This window comes from Rhamphochromis sp. 'chilingali', assembly GCF_963969265.1.
Source record: "Rhamphochromis sp. 'chilingali' genome assembly, chromosome: 7".
Classification (NCBI taxonomy): domain Eukaryota; kingdom Metazoa; phylum Chordata; class Actinopteri; order Cichliformes; family Cichlidae; genus Rhamphochromis; species Rhamphochromis sp. 'chilingali'.
Genome location: NC_137934.1, coordinates 28,655,863 through 28,676,582, shown reverse-complemented (window position 1 = coordinate 28,676,582; position 20,720 = coordinate 28,655,863). Strand labels below are relative to the sequence as shown.

General features: G+C 43.7%; 1 protein-coding gene across 1 annotated transcript in view; it reads right to left on the bottom strand.

Annotated features, from left to right (window-relative positions):
• The window catches only part of slc22a23 (solute carrier family 22 member 23), a 28,444-nt gene extending 8,264 nt beyond the window's left edge, over positions 1–20,180 (bottom strand). The window contains exons 1-3 of the mRNA XM_080886582.1: positions 19,077–20,180; positions 17,376–17,479; positions 14,804–14,958 (exon numbers count right to left, since the gene is read on the bottom strand). Coding sequence (XP_080742708.1) covers positions 14,804–14,958; positions 17,376–17,479; positions 19,077–19,505 — 688 coding nt within the window. The 5' untranslated portion in view covers positions 19,506–20,180. The remainder of the gene's footprint in view (positions 1–14,803; positions 14,959–17,375; positions 17,480–19,076) is intronic.
• Positions 20,181–20,720: the final 540 nt, after the last annotated feature.

The following is a 20,720-nucleotide window of genomic DNA, read 5'->3' as shown; positions in this document are numbered from 1 at the left end:
AGAGGTTAAAGGTATTACTGAAATTCCCTTGAACTGTTTTTCTTCCTTAGACCTGAGTCAAAAATCTTCCCACACAAGGTCCAAAACAGATGAAGGAAACTGCACTGACCCATAATCCTTAACCTGGCCTTCTGCTTCTACTTTTTCTAGCCAAAAAGACAGTGTGAGTCTGTCTCTGGCCCAGTGATGGGAGCAGTATACAGCTTTTCACTATTTTTTAACATAGCGGTCTAAAAATATAGCATTAAATGTAAATTATCAAATCCAAATGTTTCCAATGTAAAATAAATAAATAAATAATAACTTTATCTCAAATCACAAAAAGAAACTGAGAAGTCAGACCACGAGCCAGAGTTGACCCAGGATGTGAATGTGATGGATGCTTAGTTACACTTCTGCTGATCGGCTTTATTTTCATATCGGTTTCTTGTCCTGTGTGTTTAGTAACCACACGCTGTTCCCAGATCTCGGTCAGTCTGTACAATTAAAACTGCACAAATCAATAATTTACTCAACAGCAGATCGAACGACTGAGTCTAATGTGAAAGAGGTCGCTAATGGTGACAAACAGACTGAGAAAATCACCCAACTCTGCTTTTTATATCCACCCTGCTGAGCAATTTAGCATTGTTTATCCCAGAAAACTCAACCCTGTATAAGGCAGCAACAGGTGGCCATTATTAAGCTTCAGTTAAGCTCTGTGCACTTCGTAGGAAACAAGACCAAATGACAAGGATGATGCAGCTAAAAATACAAGTCGCTGACTTTAAATAAACAAGCTTTGTTTCAGCAGGATATGTATACTGTACGATAACTCATTACCCAAAACAACAGTGAATGCAACTTCAGCTTTAAGCATTTGCCTTAACCCATGTCAAGCCATCAGTGCTAAATGTGTCTAATATGTATTAAGATAAGATAAGATAAGATAAGATAAGATAAGATAAGATAAGATAAGATAAGATAAGACAAGACTTTATTGATCCCACAGCGGGGAAATTTTTGCGTCGCCTCAGCTCAGGTACAGATATATGAAGGAAATACAAAAATACAAATAAGTACAATCAATGAAAAAAGTAAGATAATACACTATATACAATGGTAGCATACACAGTATGTGATTATGGATATAGTTGGAAATATGGAAGACATAAACTATATAGCTTGGAAGGTCATGGAAGGTCCATTATGCATGAAGTGGTGACCATGGATGTTCACAGTGTCCAGTGACTTATGACATCGTGATAGAGGAGTTATAGAGTCTAACTGCTGTTGGGATGAATGATCTGCGAAAGCGCTCCTTCCTGCAGCGAGGGTGTTTCAGTCTCTGACTAAAGGAGCTGCTCAGCCCACTCACATACTCATGCAGTGGGTGATGTGGGTTGTTCATGATGGATGTCAGCTTTACTAACATCCTCCCCTCACCAACCACCTCTACAGACTCCAGGGGACATCCCAGCACGGAGCTAGACCTCCGCACCAGTTTGTCAATCCTGCTCCTGTCCCTGTCCGTGCATCCACTCCCCCAGCAGGCCACTGCATAGAAAAGGGCAGATGCTACCACAGTGTCATAGAATGTCGTTAACAGAGTCCTGCAGACTCCGAAGGACCTCAGTCTCCTCAGCAGGTGGAGTCGACTCTGGCCCTTCTTATACAGGACGTCTGTATTTGTAGTCCAGTCCAGTTTATTGTTGAGGTGAACACCCAGGTACTTATAAGAGTCCACTATCTCAATGTCTTTCCCTTGGATGTTCACCGGTGTTGTAGGGGGTGACTTCCTCCTGAAGTCTATGATCATCTCCTTTGTCTTGCCGGCGTTGATTTGGAGTACGTTGGTCTCACACCAGCCAACAAAGTCACTGATGACCCCCCTGTATTCCCGATCATTCCCGTCTGATACGCATCCAATGATGGCTGTATCATCTGAGAACTTCTGTATATGGCAATCGTCCGAATTATAACAGAAGTCTGAAGTGTAAAGGCTGAACAGGAAAGGTGAGAGAACCGTGCCCTGTGGTGCCCCCGTGCTGCAGATTACCACCTCGGACACACAGTCATGGAGCCTCACATACTGTGGTCTGTTGGTAAGGTAGTCGATGGTCCATGCAGTCAGCTGTTTGCCTACTCCGGCTCCCTCCAGCTTCCCTCTCAGTAGTGCAGGTTGGATGGTGTTGAAAGCACTGGAGAAGTCAAAAAACATGATCCTCACAGTGCTCCCCGCCTGCTCTAAGTGAGAGAGGGATCGGTGCACCAGGTAGATGACAGCGTCATCCACCCCAATTCCAGAACAGTAGGCGAACTGCAGGGGGTCCATCTCTGAGCCCAGCAGTGGCTGAAGGTGGTGCAGGATGAGCCTTTCCATGGTCTTCATCAGATGAGAAGTCAAGGCAACAGGCCTGAAGTGGTTGGGCTCCCTGGGGTGTGCGATTTTTGGCACCGGAACCACACAGGAAGTCTTCCACAGTTCAGGAACCCTCTCCAGGCTCAGGCTCAGGTTGAAGATGTACAGGGCCACCTGACAGAGCTGCTCTGCACAGTCCGTGAGCAGTCTGGAGCAGATTCCATCCGGACCTGCTGCCTTCCTTGCCTTCGTCCTCTTGAGCTGATTTCTCACCTGATCAGCTGTGAAGTAGATGTGATGTGAGACTGGGCTGGAGTGGGGGGTGGGGCTTGCTTTGTTGTGGATAGATGTGTGAAGGGGGTGAAGCAGGGTTGTGGTGAGAGGAGAGCTCAGGTGACAATGGCATTGCACCCGGAGGGGGGGCGGCAAATGGAGGGGGGTTAATGGAACCTGGGGGGTGGGAGAGGTGATAAGTGGGCCATTGTCAAATTTGTTAAAAAACAGATTCAAGTCGTTAGCCCACCCCCGGCCAGCAGACACTGTGGCTCCTCCATTGTCCTGGAAATGTCCAGAGATTTGTTTCATGTTCCTCCAGACTTCTCTGACGTTTTTCTGTTGGAGTTGGTTTTCCATCTTCCTCCTGAGGCACTCCTTGCCTTCTCGGATCTTGTATTTAAGATCCTTTTGGACTTTCTTAAGTTCCTCCTTGTCTCCCGACCAGAAAGCACTCTTCTTCTTGTTCAGCAGGGCCTTCAGTTCTGGGGTGACCCACGGTTTATTGTTTGAGAAACACTGTATCTTCTTGGTAGGCACAGTGTTCTCAACACAGAAATTAATGTAGTCCGTGATGCAGTGAGTGAGGGCGTCGATGTCCTCACCGTGAGGCTTGCAGAGTTCCTGCCAGTCTGTGCATTCAAAACAGTCTCTTAAGGCCTCAGTGCATTCCTCAGACCACACCCTTATCACCTTCTTCGTGGGGGGGGGGTGGTTCCTCTTCACCATAGGAGTGTAGGTGGGGTGGAGAAGGACCAGGTTGTGGTCTGAGTGGCCAAGCGGGGGGAGGGGTGATGCACTGTAAGCCTGCTTTGTGTTGGCAAACAATAGATCCAGGGTTTTGCTGTCCCTTGTATGGCAGTCAACGTACTGGGAGAAGTTTGGGAGAGTGACAGATAGTGAGGCATGATTGAAGTCCCCAGAAATAATAATGAGGGACTGCGGATGTGCCATCTGTAGCTGAGAGACAGTGGAGTGAATGTAATCACAGGCTGCTGTAGCGTCGGCCGAGGGTGGGATGTAAACAGTCAGCACAATAACGTGTGAAAATTCCCTGGCCAGGTGGTATGGCCGGACGCTAACTGCCAACAGTTCAATGTCTTTGGTACAGCTCTGTTCCTTCACAGTGATGTGCCCCGGGTTACACCATCTCTCATTGACATACATTGCTAGTCCACCACCTCTCCTCTTACCACTCTCCTTTGCATTCCGGTCCGCTCTAACCAGTTGAAAGCCATCCAGAGTTATGACAGAGTCCGGTGTGTGGTCCCTGAGCCATGTCTCAGTGAACAGGAGGAGGCTGCTCTGCTTGTACTCCCACTGCAGTCTGGTTAGCGCAATTAGCTCTTCCATCTTGTTGGGTAAAGATCTTACATTACCCATGAGAATGGATGGAATGCTTGGTTTGTACCGTCTCCTTCTTTCCTGGTACTTCACTCCAGCCCTGCGTCCCCTCCTCCAACGTCGTAATTCCTTCGGAATCTTGGGTCGCTCCTCCAGGAGTACTTTCCTGTTGCCCAGTGCTAGCAGCTGCTCCCTACAGTAAACAATGGCTTGGCTTACAGATTCTCCAGAAGTGGTGGTAAAAAGTCCCAAAAAGAGTAGAAGACATACTACTACTCTCACAAAAATTTGTGGGTCCAAATTTTAGCTTCTTCTTCTCCTTGACTGTTTCTTAATATCCAAGTATGCAAGTTTTTACTTGTTTACATGCTAGTTTGTACCTGGAAAGTTCATTCGGGAGTCCAGACTTCCCGAGGACGTGAGACGCGTGCGATCATTCACAATTGGAACGGCAGTGATGGTATTACAGTTCAGGTCCAGTGTGTTTTTACCACATTTTCACTTTAATTTCATTGTGATTTTTATTTACAATATACATTTTCCATGATACACCTAATTAGATTAGACTAGATTTCTTTTTAAAAAATCATGTTTAAAAAACTGGCTTTAAGCAATCATGCAAAATGCTTGGCTATAAAAGGACCATCCATGTGAAATTATTTGGCAAGATTGCAGTAAAAACTGGACTGATTCCTTCATTAATTTACATTGGAGTGATCTGAGAACATGGTAAAGAGTTGTTACATGCCAGAGTACGTTGCTCTGTTTTTCTGTTGCTCCTGTCTTTCAGGTGTCAAGCCTCCACCTATTGGCCAATTCAAAGATAATTGGCACACGTCTATTGGCTGACCTGGGCACAGTAGGTCAATAGCTTGCCAGGGATCAGTAGAAAAGAGCAGCTCCCTGGACAGCTGGGCAGCTTCTGACTCTTGTGGAACTCTTGTTTGTAGGCTTCTGTGTACGTAAAACAGAGTGTGTTGGTGGGAGGCTGGACAAGTAAGCTTGGGGTACCCTATACACTGGCAGCAGAGGTTTGACTGTTACAGACACTAGGTTATGCGGCTGATGCCACTTTTGTATGTTTTGACTGGACTTTTTTGTCGAGCAGCTAGACGGGCCTTTTGTTTTGCATATTGCTTTATTTAGACCCAGGGAAGCTGTTGACCTCCTTTTGTTTTGTTAATTTATTTGATTTGGCTCAACCGATTGGTCCTCCTTCCCCACTTTTTTTGTTGTTGTCAAGTTCATTGTTGTCAAGGCATGACAACAGAATGAAATCCTGCCTGACTATTAACCTAGCTGTTGTCCGTCTTCGTTAATTTTGGTGGTCTTGTGTTAATGTCTCCTCCCTGCCTTAGCCCCCACCATGGTCAGGGGGGGATGCAACACAAATGGAGGCTCGTCCAGGATTCGAACCCAGAACCTCTTGCACCTGAAGCGAGAAGCATACCCCTAGAGTCTAGGGGTATGCCAGTGTTCTAGACATGCTACCTACTATAATATTAATTTTGTCTTTAGCTAAGCACAAACAAACAGATCATCTGACTCCATCTTATCTTATTCTTTGCATCTTCTCCTGTCAAATCAAACCCTTTGCATTTTGTATTCTACGGGTGTGTCGAAATACAAAAATTCGCTATTGTAAGGTTAAAAAGTTTTGTTTGTTAAACCTTAATTTGCTTTACTTACAGACAACACTAAACACCAAACTTTATCATCTGGAAATATAAAATTATTATTGCACTTTTACTCAGCTAGTATGCACATGTAGTCAGTTTGAGCTGCAGTCACTCAATATTACCTTTGTTCACAGTCAATAAGACTGAATCACAATCGAAAAGAGAAAATCAACTGTACTTTGGCAAAGGCAATGTATCCCTAAAGTAACCTCACAAAAAAAAAAAAAATGCTACCCAACTCTCTGGGGGAGGAGCCTGATCCTGCTGACTCTACTGGGATATCAATACGCACACACAAACAGGCATGCTGGCAAGGACCTTTTGTTCCAGCTGAGTGGGAGAATGGCTCTCCTTGTGCTGATTATCTCACTGCCCACTGCCACCCTCCCTCCTGTGTGCAACCCCCCCCCCCCCCCACCCTTCCCGCTAGCTCATCAGTGTGGTTGAAGTAGCTTTCACACCCTCCATAAAAGCACCTCCACCCCCAGCACCACCACAGTTTTTTTAATCCCCCCACAGCTTCTCATACTTTGCATCTAAAAGTGAACAGTCATACAGAAAGAAAAAGGGTCTGAATAAAAAGAAGCTGATAGAATGGTCAAACTAATTTTCAATGATGAATGGTTGATAGTACTACCACACACACATACACACACTTTTATGTTGTCTGCTGCTCCCTGGCTAACCTTGCCTCCGGCATGAGAACAGCATGGAGAGACAATTAGCTTCCTAACAGCATGAGCTCAGAGTGAGAACCACAGTCTGTGTTTGCGATTATGACGAAGATTTATAGCTCAGCTGGTGATGGGAAAAGATATTGTTGAGATTTTGGAAAAAGGGAGTGTCGTGTTCCTGAAACAAAAAGCTATAATGGAGCCAAAAAACAAACAAACACCCAAAACTATTATAACAAGCTTTCATTAACTGTTCTTAATTGTTTAACTTACAGAGTTGCTATAAGTTAAATGCCACTGTTAGTATGCTAGCTTGCTCACAATACTGCAAGCTAAGATGCTAATTAGTGCTAAGCATGAAATAGAACCAAGAGAGAGATGGGATTTGTTAGGTTGTAATTGAACACTAAGAATCGCAACAAACATGACAAATTGACATGAGACGACCATGCAGTGAAAATGTATGCTATGCCTTCTGATGATACTGCCTAAGGGAAGCATATATAATGTAAACAGAATTGGTCCTAGCACTGAACCCTGTGGAACACCATAATTAACCTTGGTGTGTGAAGAGGACCCTCAGTTTACATTAACAAATTGGAGTCTATTAGATAGATATGATTTAACCCACTGTGATGCAGTACCTTTAATGTCTACAGCATGGTCTAATCACTCTAATAGAATATTATGGTCAACAGTATCGAATGCTGCACTGAGGTCTAGCAGAACAACCACAGAGATGAGTACACTGTCAGAGGCCATAAGGAGATCATTTGTAACTTTCACTAAAGCTGTTTCTGTGCTGTGATGAGCTCTGAAACCTGACTGAAACTCTTCAAATAGTCTATTCCTCTGCAGATGATTAATTAGCTGTTTTAGAACTACTTCAAGAATTTGTTAGATAAAAAGAAGGTTGGACACCCCCCAACCTGCTCGGCCTGTTGATTAATTTAAACTAACATAATCATCCTGTTGCAACCAGGTTTCTAACAGGCAGAGTAAATTGACTTGTTTATCAATTATTAATTCACAGTTAGTTTTTAGTTTATTTTTTGTCTGTTTGGGAGCTGACACAGTGGGGACTCTGTGGGGATGGGATTTTGGGGGGGGGGGGGGGGGGGTAACAGGAGGCGAGAAGTAAGAGGAAAGGCGTGTAAGACTGCAATTCTGCTTCCTGGTGCCAACTCTGGATAGTCACGTTTTGGGTGTTTTAATAAATTTGGCCAAATTTCTAGAAATTAGAACTGCTCCATCCAAAGTGGGATGGATGCCGTCTCTCCTAAACTGACCAGGTTTCCTCCAGAAAGCATCCCAATTATTTATAAAGCCCACATCATTTTTTGGACACCACTCAGACAGCCAGCAATTAAAGGAGAACATGCACCTAAACATGTCACTCCTGTCCAATTGGGGAGGGGACCGACTACAGTTAACTACAGAGTCCAACATTGTTTTGGCAAAGTAACACACAATTCAATATTGGTTTTAGTGACCTCCAACTGACGTAACCCGGTGTCATTACTACCGATGTGAAATATAATGTTATAATTTATTGAATTTATGTTTACCCTTAGCCAGCAGTTTTAAATTTCCCTTAACGTCGCCTGCTCTGGCCCCTACAAGACAACTGACTATGGTTGCTGGTGTCTCTATCATCACGAGCCCTAGTTCGATCCTGGGAGGAAGCACAAATCCCTTTGGGTTGCGTCAGGAAGGACATCTGCAGTAAGGAATTTGCAGAGTCAAACATGCAGAGCTACCCACTGTTTTAACCCTTTGTGAATAGAAGCAGCTGAAAGTAGCTTTTACTCTCCAGTGTGAAGATTTGTGACTTTTATAACACTGTTCACCTATTCACACACACACATTCATTCAGCACTTTCTATTTCTTTTTAACTAATACATACAGTCTCTCTCACAATAATGAATGTTTTGGGGGAAATGTAGGGTTCAGTATCTTGTGCAAGGACACTTCAACACGAGACTGGTGAAGCTGAGGCTCATACCATCAATCTTCCACCTGAATTTCAATTCAGTTTTGTTTATATGGCACCAAATCATAGCAGTTGCCTCAAGGCCTTTTATACTGTAAGGTAAAGACCCTACAACAATAAAAAGAAAACAGAAAACAGTCATGCTGTTAGCATGTGAGGATTTAACTTAAAATAAAATACCAATTGGAATTTGGACAGACCAAACAAGCACTATGTAGACACCATATGGGGCTCCTGAAACCCCGCTAGGCATTTTTGTGGCATTTTATAGACTAAACAATATTAATCAGTCATGACACAAATCTGTTTCAGCCTAAGGGGGTGACTTCATAGACAGCTTGACAAGGGCACAGCATCTGAGTCAGCAGAAGTCCTCACCATGAGCTCAAAACTGCACACACCTGCATACACCGTATAGTGCTTGTCTTTGTCATTTCCTACAAGGAAATCAAGGGGCAGAGACAGAGAGGAAAAGGCAAAGGCATTAACCTTGTTCCACTACTCTAACGCAACTGCAGCCTAATTCTTCTGGGCCCATGCAAATTACATTCACTGAAAATCTTTTGAGAAGCGAATACCAATCCCCCTCTAGGATTCAGTAATGGTACTAAAAATTCTGCAGCTTTCTACAGTTGCTCCAGTGAATCTGCTGGGATTCATATGTTTGATTCACATGTTGACCCAGTTTATGGAGAAAAAGAAACTTACCAAATGTGTCTGTATAAACTTTTCAAATGACTCCTGCAGCATAAAATCCACTTTTCTGCCGCAGTATGCTGCAAACCAGAACATTCAAGTCAAGTCGGAGGTTCGTCAGTACAAGAGAAACTCTTTCGTGTCGATTCTGAATCAAGTCTGGAGTCCTTATGTTTACTTGAATGTGCCATAGACATTTGGACACTTTGGGGAGGGTAAACAAGTTATAAATAGAGCTGACTATCAGTCATCATTGGTACTACTGAACAAAAATGTATTTCTCCAAGCTTAATTGCAATGCAGGAAGGAACAGTATGTGAAACAAGATATACAACGGCTGTTTAATCAGAACTTACATCTATTAAAGGTGAAATGGAGTCATCAGGCAAACTTAATCAGGAAATAAAGCAGGTGTTAAAAGGAAGAACACGAAGAGCGAATCAATGATGAGAAATAAAACTAAACTAAATAAAACTCTCGTAAGCTTGTTAGCGAACATGTGCTTATTTACACATCCAGTAGATACATTTTAAAACTGTGTCTGTGTCCAAAGAGTCCTTGGGGAACTACGTGGCTCTTTAGCTGTTAAATGGTGCAGTGTGTTCACACAGAGTGTGCCAAGCTTTTGTTGAAAAAAACCTGCCAGCTGTGGCTAAAATTTGCACTTTGATACTGAGCTAAAACCCACACAAGGAAATGTAGTCTGAAAACAAGGTGAAAATACTTTTTTCAGTACTGTACTGAAGTACCATTGGGCTATACGAGATATCAAAAAAGTACATGTAAGTACAACACACCATGACGCACTGTGCGTTTTGTATTTGACAAAAAAATAAAATCAACGTGCACTAAAGGTGCTCTATATTTGGATATATTCAGGGTTATATGAGAACTATAAACTACATGGCATGTTCACATATGGTCTATGAACCAGTGAATTTTGTCAATAATTACTGCTGTAAAAAAGCATATTTTTGTACACTTTTTCAAGAAGACTATGTCTCCAGGATTGTTTTCAGTGTTTGAGCAAAAAGAAAATAATGTCTGAATTGTAAGTCCAAAATTTAACATCTGTGGATGTTGGATGCTTGGTGGGTTAACCTGCTAACCAGAAAATCCAAATTTCAAATGGAAATACATCATGATGTTACGCAAAACTGGAGGAAGGATCCCACTCCCACCAGGTTTTGGATTCAAACACCCAGTTTCTCAGTTTTGGGTGGCTTACAAATCAGTAACTGCATAACTGCAGGCTCTTATTCCCAGCAGGTCAGTTAATGCCAGGGTGTTGGTGTGGCTCGTTACACAAAAGCGGACACATCAAGTTATGGCGTCAGTGTTGTTCTCAGCATGTAAACCTAAGCAGCAAGTGAAAAAAGTCGTAAGAAAAAAGGAAAAGCAAAGTGCAAAACGCAAAGCTAACAAAGTGCCTGGCGTCTGACTGAATGCCTCTCTGGCAGTGAGTTGACATGCTTCATTAGATTTTGTTGGTTTTAAAAAGACTGTTTCTCATTGGAAGTATAGCAGCTAATGTAAATATAACCATCTCCTGAATAAAATCCATGGCCCACAACTCAAAAGTTAAAAAAAATGTGGAACAGAGGTCTATTTTAAATACTTTGTCCAAAGCGTGCATAATCGTCAGCCATGTTTTCATGACGAGGCTCAGCATTCTCTTCTGAAACAGACAGAATAAGAAGGAAAAAAGCACGAGGAAAAGGAAACGCTATCCCCTGCAGTTCCCAGAGGACAACTCAGAGGAAGGTGCCATATTACAAACTAATAAGCCCGTGCAGAAATTGTGAAACAACCAAAAACGCACTGCAACGCACTATAACACACTACAACGTGCACGTGAACACATTTATATTAGGCAAGCTTCACGGCAGCTCAGTGGATTTTATTATGTGCTGTGTGCTATAGAGAGATAACTAAAAGATGAGAGATTTTAAATGAGCCTCCAGAAAATGAGCGCGCGATTGTGTGAGCGCTGGTAGTAATAAGGATGATGGGGTGAAAGGGTGAGGGAGAGAGGGAGGAGGAAGAGGATGGTGTGAATGGGGAAGTTGAGGTAAGCAAAGAGGGGGGAAATGGAAAGGGCTGGAGAGCTGCTGGATTTAGAAACTGGAAGTCAGCGCTGCATTCACAGCAGCAGAGGGTGAAAGGAGGTGGAGGATGAGGCAGGCAGAGAAGAGTGTTTTTAGACGCGATAATGCAGACAGAGCAGTGCATCCACAGCATGGACAAAATCATCTATAATACAGAGCACGCGTGCTACATGCTTATTTTTGCATTTCTTCTTCCTGCTGCATGCTATTTCCAACTCAGCAGTCCAACAGACACTGCAATTATGTGCCTCTGTTGTTCCTCAGCATCTGTTTTTAACAGCACGTTCAGAACACTGAGACACTCTCTATTATTTTGCTTCCCTACTACAGCTCATTGGGTTTGAAATGTAACATGACTTTGGGATTAAAATATTGCCTCTGAGCTTTAATTTGAGAATGTTTACATCAATGATGGCTGTAAACATCTGGCCCCTTTATGCACCCGGTTCCCCTGTTATGGCGCAGTGCAGCTGGATAATAATACTGAACATTACAGAATAGCCAGCCATAGGGGGGGTTATGATCAAAAAGGAGCGTTCTTGACTGGTTAGTTCAATCACATGACCTTCATTTAGTTTCACCTGCCCCCAGCCTATCAGTGAGCAGTGAACATAGACACAATTACTCACACTCACATTCACAGCTAAGGGCAGTGTAGAATCACCAGTTAGAATAACATGCATATCTTTGGACTGTGGGAGTATCAGGGTACTCCACAGAAATTGCTGTTATAGTTTCCGTCTGCAGCCATAACTGATGACTGTTTAAGTGAGTGAGTTAAAACTAGGCTTTTGAAAAGTTCAAACAAAACGAAACGATTTGCAAACTTGGAAAATGGACGTGTTTATTGAGCCTCTAATTGTCAGCAGTTGACTGAGAGTAAACCATTTTCTAAAGCATCCTACGCAATAAAAGTTGTTAAAAAAGCAGGAGCTCAGCCTGAAAGCTGTGTGGAGACAGTTTGGTCAGTTTGCTTTGACTGCTTTCCACATAAGATAGGATGCAAACTTAGAAAGATTCCCAGCTTGTCCGATCGCCTGGCTTGCTGTGTTTCTCTTGCACTGCAGGACGTCTTTCCTAGATCTCAGAGAAGATAGCACAGTCACGGCATCATTAAGCTGCCTGGGGAATACCAGGTGCTTCGAAGATGAAACAAAAGGAAACGACCACTTAAAATTAAATCCAAGGTAGCCATTACAGGCAAACGAACAAAACAATATGTCGTTGACTGACTTCACTATTTCTGTCCTACTCTACCTCTCTTGGCAAACAACAGAAGGTGATACCAGTAGAGTATGAAGAAATTTTCTATTAACAGTTCCACCTGCATGTGTGTGTTTTTAGCTTGCAATGAAAACAACTGCAAACTGTGTTCCACTGTTCTGTTGTCAGGTGTAAGTACAGTATATAGTCTTTACTGTTAATGGGATGCCAGCATCTATTTTCACTGTCATAGTCTGAGTTCACTTCAAAGAGCACCAATCTGTGGCGGGGAGCCGAATGTTCCTCCTACTGCATGCATCCACACCTCACACAAACACCTTTTTTGTTGCACTTCAAAGTGCATACAGACAATCTGTTGTCTCACACACACACACAAAAATAATCCCACACACAAACAGTTACTTATCCCATCATTGTTAGCTTGGAACACACAAACAAGTGAAACACAGAAAAACTGCCCCACGCTACAGACATTTTTCTTTAGTAAGCAGACTGTGAAAACAGCAGCGAAAGGGGTGAAGCAATTCATTAGCCAAGTATAGAAACAGAGGATCAAATGTATGCTGTGTGACATTCATGTATGTGAGAAAAAAGTTCAATAATGATAATGAAACAAAAAACAGGCTTCTGACTTTTTAGGAACAAGGTGGGAAACAACGTCTTTTGTTTAAATGACATTTTTAAAAATTTGACAGCCCACGAACATGACGCCCCCGAGAAAAAGCTAAGCACATCCTTACTGCTTCCATAGGAAATACAAGTATTAAAGCGGGGATCATACTTTCCACGGCTGCGAGTCCACTAGGGTCTGCTTGGGTCCCAGTGACGTACATTTAGTCATCAGACTGTTAGTGCAAGGGTTCGTGTGAAGGTCTGTACACCTGCCTATTTTCTGCGACCACACAGATGTTTTCTCTTCTCTGGAACAAGAACTTGGCAGCATAGCTTAGGTTTGTAAAGCTGCAGATGAACAAACCACAAAACTTGTGAAACAACGTCCTTTGGACAAACAAGACCACATTGGAGATTTGGCCACAGTGCACAGCACATCACCACAAACACCTCATACTAACAGTCGAGTACAGTACTGAAGGAGTGAGGAGATCATATTCTGTGGCCTTTCGTACATTTTCTATTATATCATATTCTTTGTAACGACCCAAACTCCAAGTGGTTATCAGTAATATCAAAGCGAAACCTATTATGTTCATTTCCACTTACACATTTTTATTCTTGGACTTGTTGATTCACTCATGATTCATAGTTCAAAACAACCCTAATGCATCTTATACTGGGCCTTCATGCAGCCACACAGTTCATCTTTTAGCTCCCTTCCCCTCCCTTTAACACTTTGTTTCCTGATCGCGAGGGGCTTCTGTGCTCACAGCAGAGCCAAGAGTACAAAAAACTACCTGAAAACAGCATTTTAGAGCAGCCTGAAGCCCGAGCTGTTGTTTTACAGGGATTAATAGCATAGGGACTGATCTCGCTATTTAAAACTTTGGTCATGTTTACAATATGATCATCCCCCATTGGAACAGTATATTCGTGCAAATATTGGATTTATAAGCCATAAAAACAAATATTCTCATATCCATCACAGATTAAATCTGATTCCTCACAAGGCTCTTGGCAGACAGCTCAGGGGAATCTATTTTGCTTGTTTGTTTTCAAAAGCAGTTCAGATGAGATTTATCCAGGCCCCTGCAGAGAGGGACAAAACCCACCCCAAAGCCTTATCTTCATAATGTATGACTAATCTCACTGTGGCCTGAGAAAGAGGGGGCAAACAGAGCAATGAGAAAGAGTGAGCGAAGCGGTGAAGAATGCAAAGGGGTCAAATTGAAAGTATCTGGTGTCGGTTTTAAAAACCTCTGACTCTTCTGCAGAACGTGGCACAAGGAGAATATGTTTGGAGTGAAAAAACAACCTTACTGTAAAACATATTCCACTTTAACATTGAGCAACAGAGTATCATGGTGTGCTGTAGCAGCTAACTTTAACAATAAAAGCATATCATACTTCAGATTCAGCCACCAGATCCACTAATGGAAGCTCCTAATAGAGATTCAGGGCCAGGGTTAGTGTTACTACCTATGATGACTTACACCTCAGAGAGCTAAGTAGGCGAGTTTAAGTGCAGTTAGTTTTTCTAAGCATCAAAGTTGAGTTATATGATTCCCTTGACTGTGTGATGTTTTCCAAAGAGGTCAAGGTGGAGTGTTTAGAAATGATCAATTATGCTGGAGTATTTAAACTTCCACCCAAGATATCAGTCGATACATTTAACTGTTGCTGAGTTATGATCAAATTCATTTCGGCTTTAGCAGATTATTCTAGGCTTTCATAATAGCATTACTGCCATTGCCAAACACAGCAAAGGATACACCAGGAAAGAGAACAGAACAGAAAAAGGAGAGAAGAAAAAGACCAAGCAAACAGGCATGAGAAGGTGAAGGCTTGTACTTACTGAGCACGTAGAGGGAGAGAGCAAGGCCCGCCAAGCAGAAACCCTCAAAGAAGCGCAAGGTGCTGAACATGGTGACATTTACAGAGAAGGCAACACTCAGACCAAACACCAGCATGAAAAGCACCGAAAGGATCAACACTGGGTGTCGACCAAACCTTAGAAACAAGAGAGAAAGACAAGGAGATAAAGACATAGCAAAGAGCTTAAAAACCCAGTTAAACTGAGAAAGAAACTTTTCATGTAAAGTCCGGAGAAAGAGAACATTGCATTCATCGTTTCCTTCAGACTCTAAGCACGTCCTGGTCTGGAGGGGCGGGGGAGGGTTAGGAGGTCACTGGGTCAGGTCCCAACTGAGGCCTCATGGCCCCCGTTGCTTCTTTACATTGTTTTCTTTACATTGTTGTGCATAGTTGCTGATCCCTAACACAATGCAGGTGCTTATTTTCCCACGATGCCACTCGGGCGGCTTGCAGACGGCAAAAGTGACCATAATTAACTTGATGACAGTGGCATTTTGCTCAGTTACAAAAGATATTGTATCATTTAGCTTTGCAGATAGTTCGATATTTAACCATTAAGGCTCTGCGATACTCTTCTTTAACCTTCCTGCCTTCTTGGGACCTTTTTGTGCCACTGCTATGTGTTAAATGGCTGCCATTTCCACTGTGTTCAGTGGAATATAACCAAACTTGCCACAGGATAGTTTTTACCTGTCAATGTTAATATTCCAGTGTGAATTCCTTAAATCAGCCTAAAATGGCTGAGCAGCAGAAATCCCCACACCCATCACCCTGGGGACCATTTTCTGCCCATTGACTTCCATTATAAACGCTATTTTTCAACCCCAAATTATCATCATATGATTTTATTTTTTCTTCTTTTCTTGGATGTCAATGAAGACTCAGGGCCTTGAAGTTTTAATTTTTAAATTGCAAAAAAAATGCAAAAAAAATAATGGCAGGTCAAAATGTATGTTGGTGCCAATCTTTGGTCCATCTAAAGGCCTACTTATAATGACAATCACATATTACTTCAACTGGTTTTTTGTGGAAATATTTAGTTTCGTTTTTTGGTTTTTGGGGCTTATAACACAGGGCACTCATGTAATAACACTGGGATTTGAAGGGTTAAAACAACGAAAATATAATTAAAACTTTACATGAATATTTCAGGGAGAAGTAGTTTTACAAGGTTGGCTAATTTAAAGTGGAATAAAATATGGATATATGGTCTTTTTATGGCGTGGCTGAGAATGGTCCCTAGGGTGATGGGTGTGAGTTTTTTAAAGGATGGCAGGAGGGTTAAGCTTCCCACCACTCCTAGAGAAGCTGTCAGACATTTCTTTTTTCTTATTCTCGATAACTCTGGATAAAGCACTTTTACAATCTGGTTAATGCCAATTCCACTGTTTGTCTTTTTAGTTTGAATTTGTTGTTATTGATTTTTGAATGGCTTTAAAATCCTCCTCACACAATTTTAGACATTTTTAAATATCTAGCCAGCTAAAGATTGATGTGACACGACAGTCAACAGCTGATGCTGATCTTCACCCAATCAACTGGTCCGTCCTTCGATAATACATTCACTGGCCTTTTTTTTGTCACCTCGCTAGTACCAGGTTGGACCCTTACACCACCACCAACCTGAGCCATTACATGCAGGATGGATCTTTGCTTTCATGTTGCTTATGGGAAATTCTGACAAGATTTGAATGTAGCAGCAGAAACAGAGGCTCGTGTTTCCATGTTCTATTGTTTAATTTTGGGAAATCCATGCAAACTGTAGCCTCATTTTCCTGTCATTTGCTAACAGCAGCAGTATTCAGTGTGGTCTTCTGCCCGTACAGTCCATCTGCCTCGAGGTTCAACATGTTGTTCAGAGATGCTCCTCTGCATGCCTTGGTTTGAACGAGTGGTGATTTGAGTTACAGTTGCCTAATAATAGCTCTAAGCACTCTGGGCATTCACCTCTGACCTCTGACATTAGGAAGATATTTGCACCCAGGTAACTGACCATTTTCTTTAAACTCTACAAGCTGTGTGGGAAAAGCCCAGCAGATGAGCAGTTCTGACAAGAAAAACCCATCTGCTACCAATAGCCAACATTCAAACTTACTTAAATCACCTTTCTTTTTCAATTTCAACTTCAGCAGGTCATCTAGTCCATGTCTAAATGCACTGAGTTCCTGCCATGTGATTGGTTGATTAGATATTTCAGCTAACGGTTAAAGAGTGGTGCCTAATGAGTGACCGATGAGTTTATATTCTTTGAGTTTATTGAAACAATAATGCAGCACAAAGACATACTGCAGTGTGTTAAAGGGAAAGAAATAAGGTTTTAAAAGAATGGGCAAGTTTAGTTAATCGTTGCTTACACGTTTTTTTCCTTCTTCTAGATATGTTTGGCTTTTCTTTGGGAATTTTTTTTCAGCCTGCCTGAACATGTTTTTCTGATTCCAAGCAGTGCTGAGGACACTGTTACCATACTGTTACCACCAAATGCAGATCTTAGTTGTGACACCTGGAATTATCCTTACAGTCTAACAAAACAGACAAAGAAGGAGGCAGCGTACCAGTCAGCCATGACACCCATCACCAGGTATCCAAATATGGAGCCCACAAGCAAAGAGAACTTGGCAATGTGAACCTTCCAGGCCGAGTCACACACTAGGTTCCACTGGAACAGAAACAAAAAGAATGAGAGAAACATAAGTCAGATATTGTTTTCAGAGTAAGGCACTCCCAACATGTTAAAAGGGAATAAGACATCAGGAGGAGCTGAGACACTTATAATATGAAAGCTGCACAGAAGCCAAAAAAGAAACGTGGGCTTCTCTCATCAGAATCCTGTCAAACTCTTCTCACTCTCTGACTCACTGTGTTGATAATTCATGAAGTTGGACGCATCTGCAAACATGCTACAAACACTTCTTAAATATTCAAGTGTTCATCCCACATCTATATTTATGTGTGTTTCTGAGAGACAAAGAGAGAGCAGACACAGTGCATGTGGGAAAGCAGCTGTATGTCTGTTATAACAACAATCAATAGTTTCCCACTCTTTCCTCTAAGCCAGTGGGTCAGTGCACACACCACTGCAGCACTCAGCAGCTGAAGTTTAGCCAAGGACACATGCAGAAGCACTACGTGTGCACCATACTTGTGCATAGCCTTGACAGCATCTGCAAGAGAGCCCAGTGGAGTGACTGAGCTGTGTGTGAATCCAATGTTGGTGTTTAACAAAAAATTTACACATCTCCCTGCTGAGCATCCAACTGCACCACGAAGAGTGAGTAGAGAGAGACAGTTAGAGGTTATGCTCTATGATGGCTGGACAACACAGCCACTGTGAGTTTATTAAGTCTGGGCTTTTAGCACCGCTTTTATCTGAGAAAGCAGGTGTCATTAATGCACAAATGCAGAAGCAACGATCAGCATTGTTGCTTATTAACGTTCAGCCTCTTCTTGTCACAAGGATTCAGTTTGGTGGGTTTTTTTTCTGAATTCTGTCTCTGTAATTGGATTCCAAGAAAAAATAAATAAACTAAGGTTTGAACATAAGCACATGTCAGAATTATCCCGCTTGAGGACCCCGGGGCAAATATGTCAAACAGAGTTTCATTATGCTTCTGTGTTTATTGTGCTTGAATACTGCCTCCTCCCACTACCTGTAGAATAGTATGCTAATGTGATCATTACTGTATTATCTGTGCGCTGTGCGATATAAATGAGTCAACCAAAGTTTTCAGCTATTGTGACACAAGGGCTTCAGTATTAGTTTATTGCCATAAACCAGTTGACACTAGCACCAGCAGAGCTCTGGGTAGGAATACTAGTCTTAATGTATGTGCGAAAACCTCCCATGATGCACTGAGCGCTTCTCCTTCATTGGCCTCTTTTGACTCGCCATCTGTTTATATACAACTTCAAGTCATTAACTCTTTTTCGGCTCTGTCCTGTAGTTTGTGTATGTGTTAGGCTCTCCGGGCTCCTATTTTCTCTCTTCCCTTTCTCTCTCTGCACACTCCACTCATACACTCTGGAATTCAGGCGCTTAAGTGTAAGATGTAAAAAGAGTCTCATTATTCTCTTTGAACTGATGTACCAGGCAGCACCAGCTCACTCCAAAGCACAATAAATAAATAAACAGTACGCGGGTCAGTGGGTAACGTGTCAATCAACTGTCTGAGGCTGGCAGTAGTGATGATGACAGCAATCCCCCCCACCTACCCACCCCTGAATAACACTATGGGTCTATGGCGCTCACTCGTTACCTTGGTAACCACATTCTGACTAAGTCCCGTCTGCAGCTCCAGCCTCCACTCCTTACAAGCGCACAGCATTCCGACGCCGTCGCCGTATCCGTGCCCGGTGCCGTTGCCTGTGGGCTTCAACGAGGGCGCGATGCTGGTGACGGTGACCGGCGGGGTCGCCGCGGTCCAGTCGCTTTCGTTTGCCAGTGGCTGCACGCAAGTGCCATTGGGCTGCGCCAGGAGGAAGTAATCCGAAAACTGGCTAAAGCCGATGAACAACGCCGGTATCCAGGTCAGGACCACGAGCTGCTTCTGGTGTTTCCCGAAGCCCCCGAGAGACGGCAGAACGGAGCCGTCGATGTGCGGCAGCAGCCGGGGCGCCGGGCGCTCCAACGGGGTGAAGCCGTTCTCAGGCGTGTGGTCCTGCGCCTCCGGCTGTCCCGCTGCCATTACGACCCGGCACAAAGAGAGCAGCTGTGCGCAACAGCGGGCGAAGCGAAGCCCCCACTCTGTCGCCCTCCGCGCACTCTGCGTTAAGCCCTTTGACACAAAGGAAGCTCGCCGCACAGATAAATCCGGTGTACGGCCAACAAAAGCACAAACCCCAAAACACACACAGACAGAGAAAGAGAGAGAGAGAGGGGGGGGGAGGGAGGTCTCCGGTCCGTGCGGGCGCGCAGATGCACCGAATCACCGAGCAGTCGTCCTCATGGCGACGGGACTTGAAGTGACCGGTGGGTGTCCGAGTGGAGCGGTTGTGTCAGGAGGAGGATGACGCTGTGGAGAGGCTCCCGGAGAGCGGTGGGCTCGGACGGGCATGCTCACGGGCTTTGTATTCCATGAGTGCAGCCGGATCCATCCATGCGCCAGGCCCGGTGGTTGAATGGAAGTGTGATACTGAGCTGCATTCAGATCTTCGCAAGTGCCACATCCGCGAGTGCCACAGGTCTCATACCTGTCCAAAACGCGACCCTCTGCAGGTGCGCGTCATTTATCTCCTCGAGCCCAGAATGCGCGTCCTCGCAGACATCACGAGTCCACTTTTGAGAGCGCTGAGTTCAGAGACGCAGTGAAGCACGCTGCTCGGTTTGTCACAGTCTAGTCAATGGGACGCTGTGCCAGAGAGGGGCTTGGAGCAGTAATGGGGGACGGAAGACAAACCCCGCCCTCCTTCGTCGCGCTATGCGCTGCGATTGGAGAGCCTTCAAAGAGCGACTGCACCACTGACGGGCATCTGCAGGCAACAATGATCCCCTTTGTGCAGCCTGTGCCCTCTGCACTGAGCAGAAAGCGTGTCAGGATTACGCACTCATCATGTTTTCCGCTGATTCCACATGATTCACGGTGAAGGGATCAAGTAGAGGGCTCAAGTTTGTGTCTTGTGTTTTTCTAGTCGATTTGTGCCGAAGCGTCCGCCGAACAGCCCACTCAGGCAGTTTTGCGTCATACAATCTTTTTCATAACCGTCATATAAATAGGCAACGTTACTTACTGGTTTGGGGAGACAATAGAAGAAGATGGCAGGGGATTGAAGGAGTGATGTGCTGCACCTCAGACGCGAGGGGGCGTTAGACGATCGCAGGTCGGTTATATCAGCTCTAGATCAGACAATCGGCAAAAATCCAAGAAAGGGAAATAAAAAAAATAGCCCGTATTTCTTAAGAA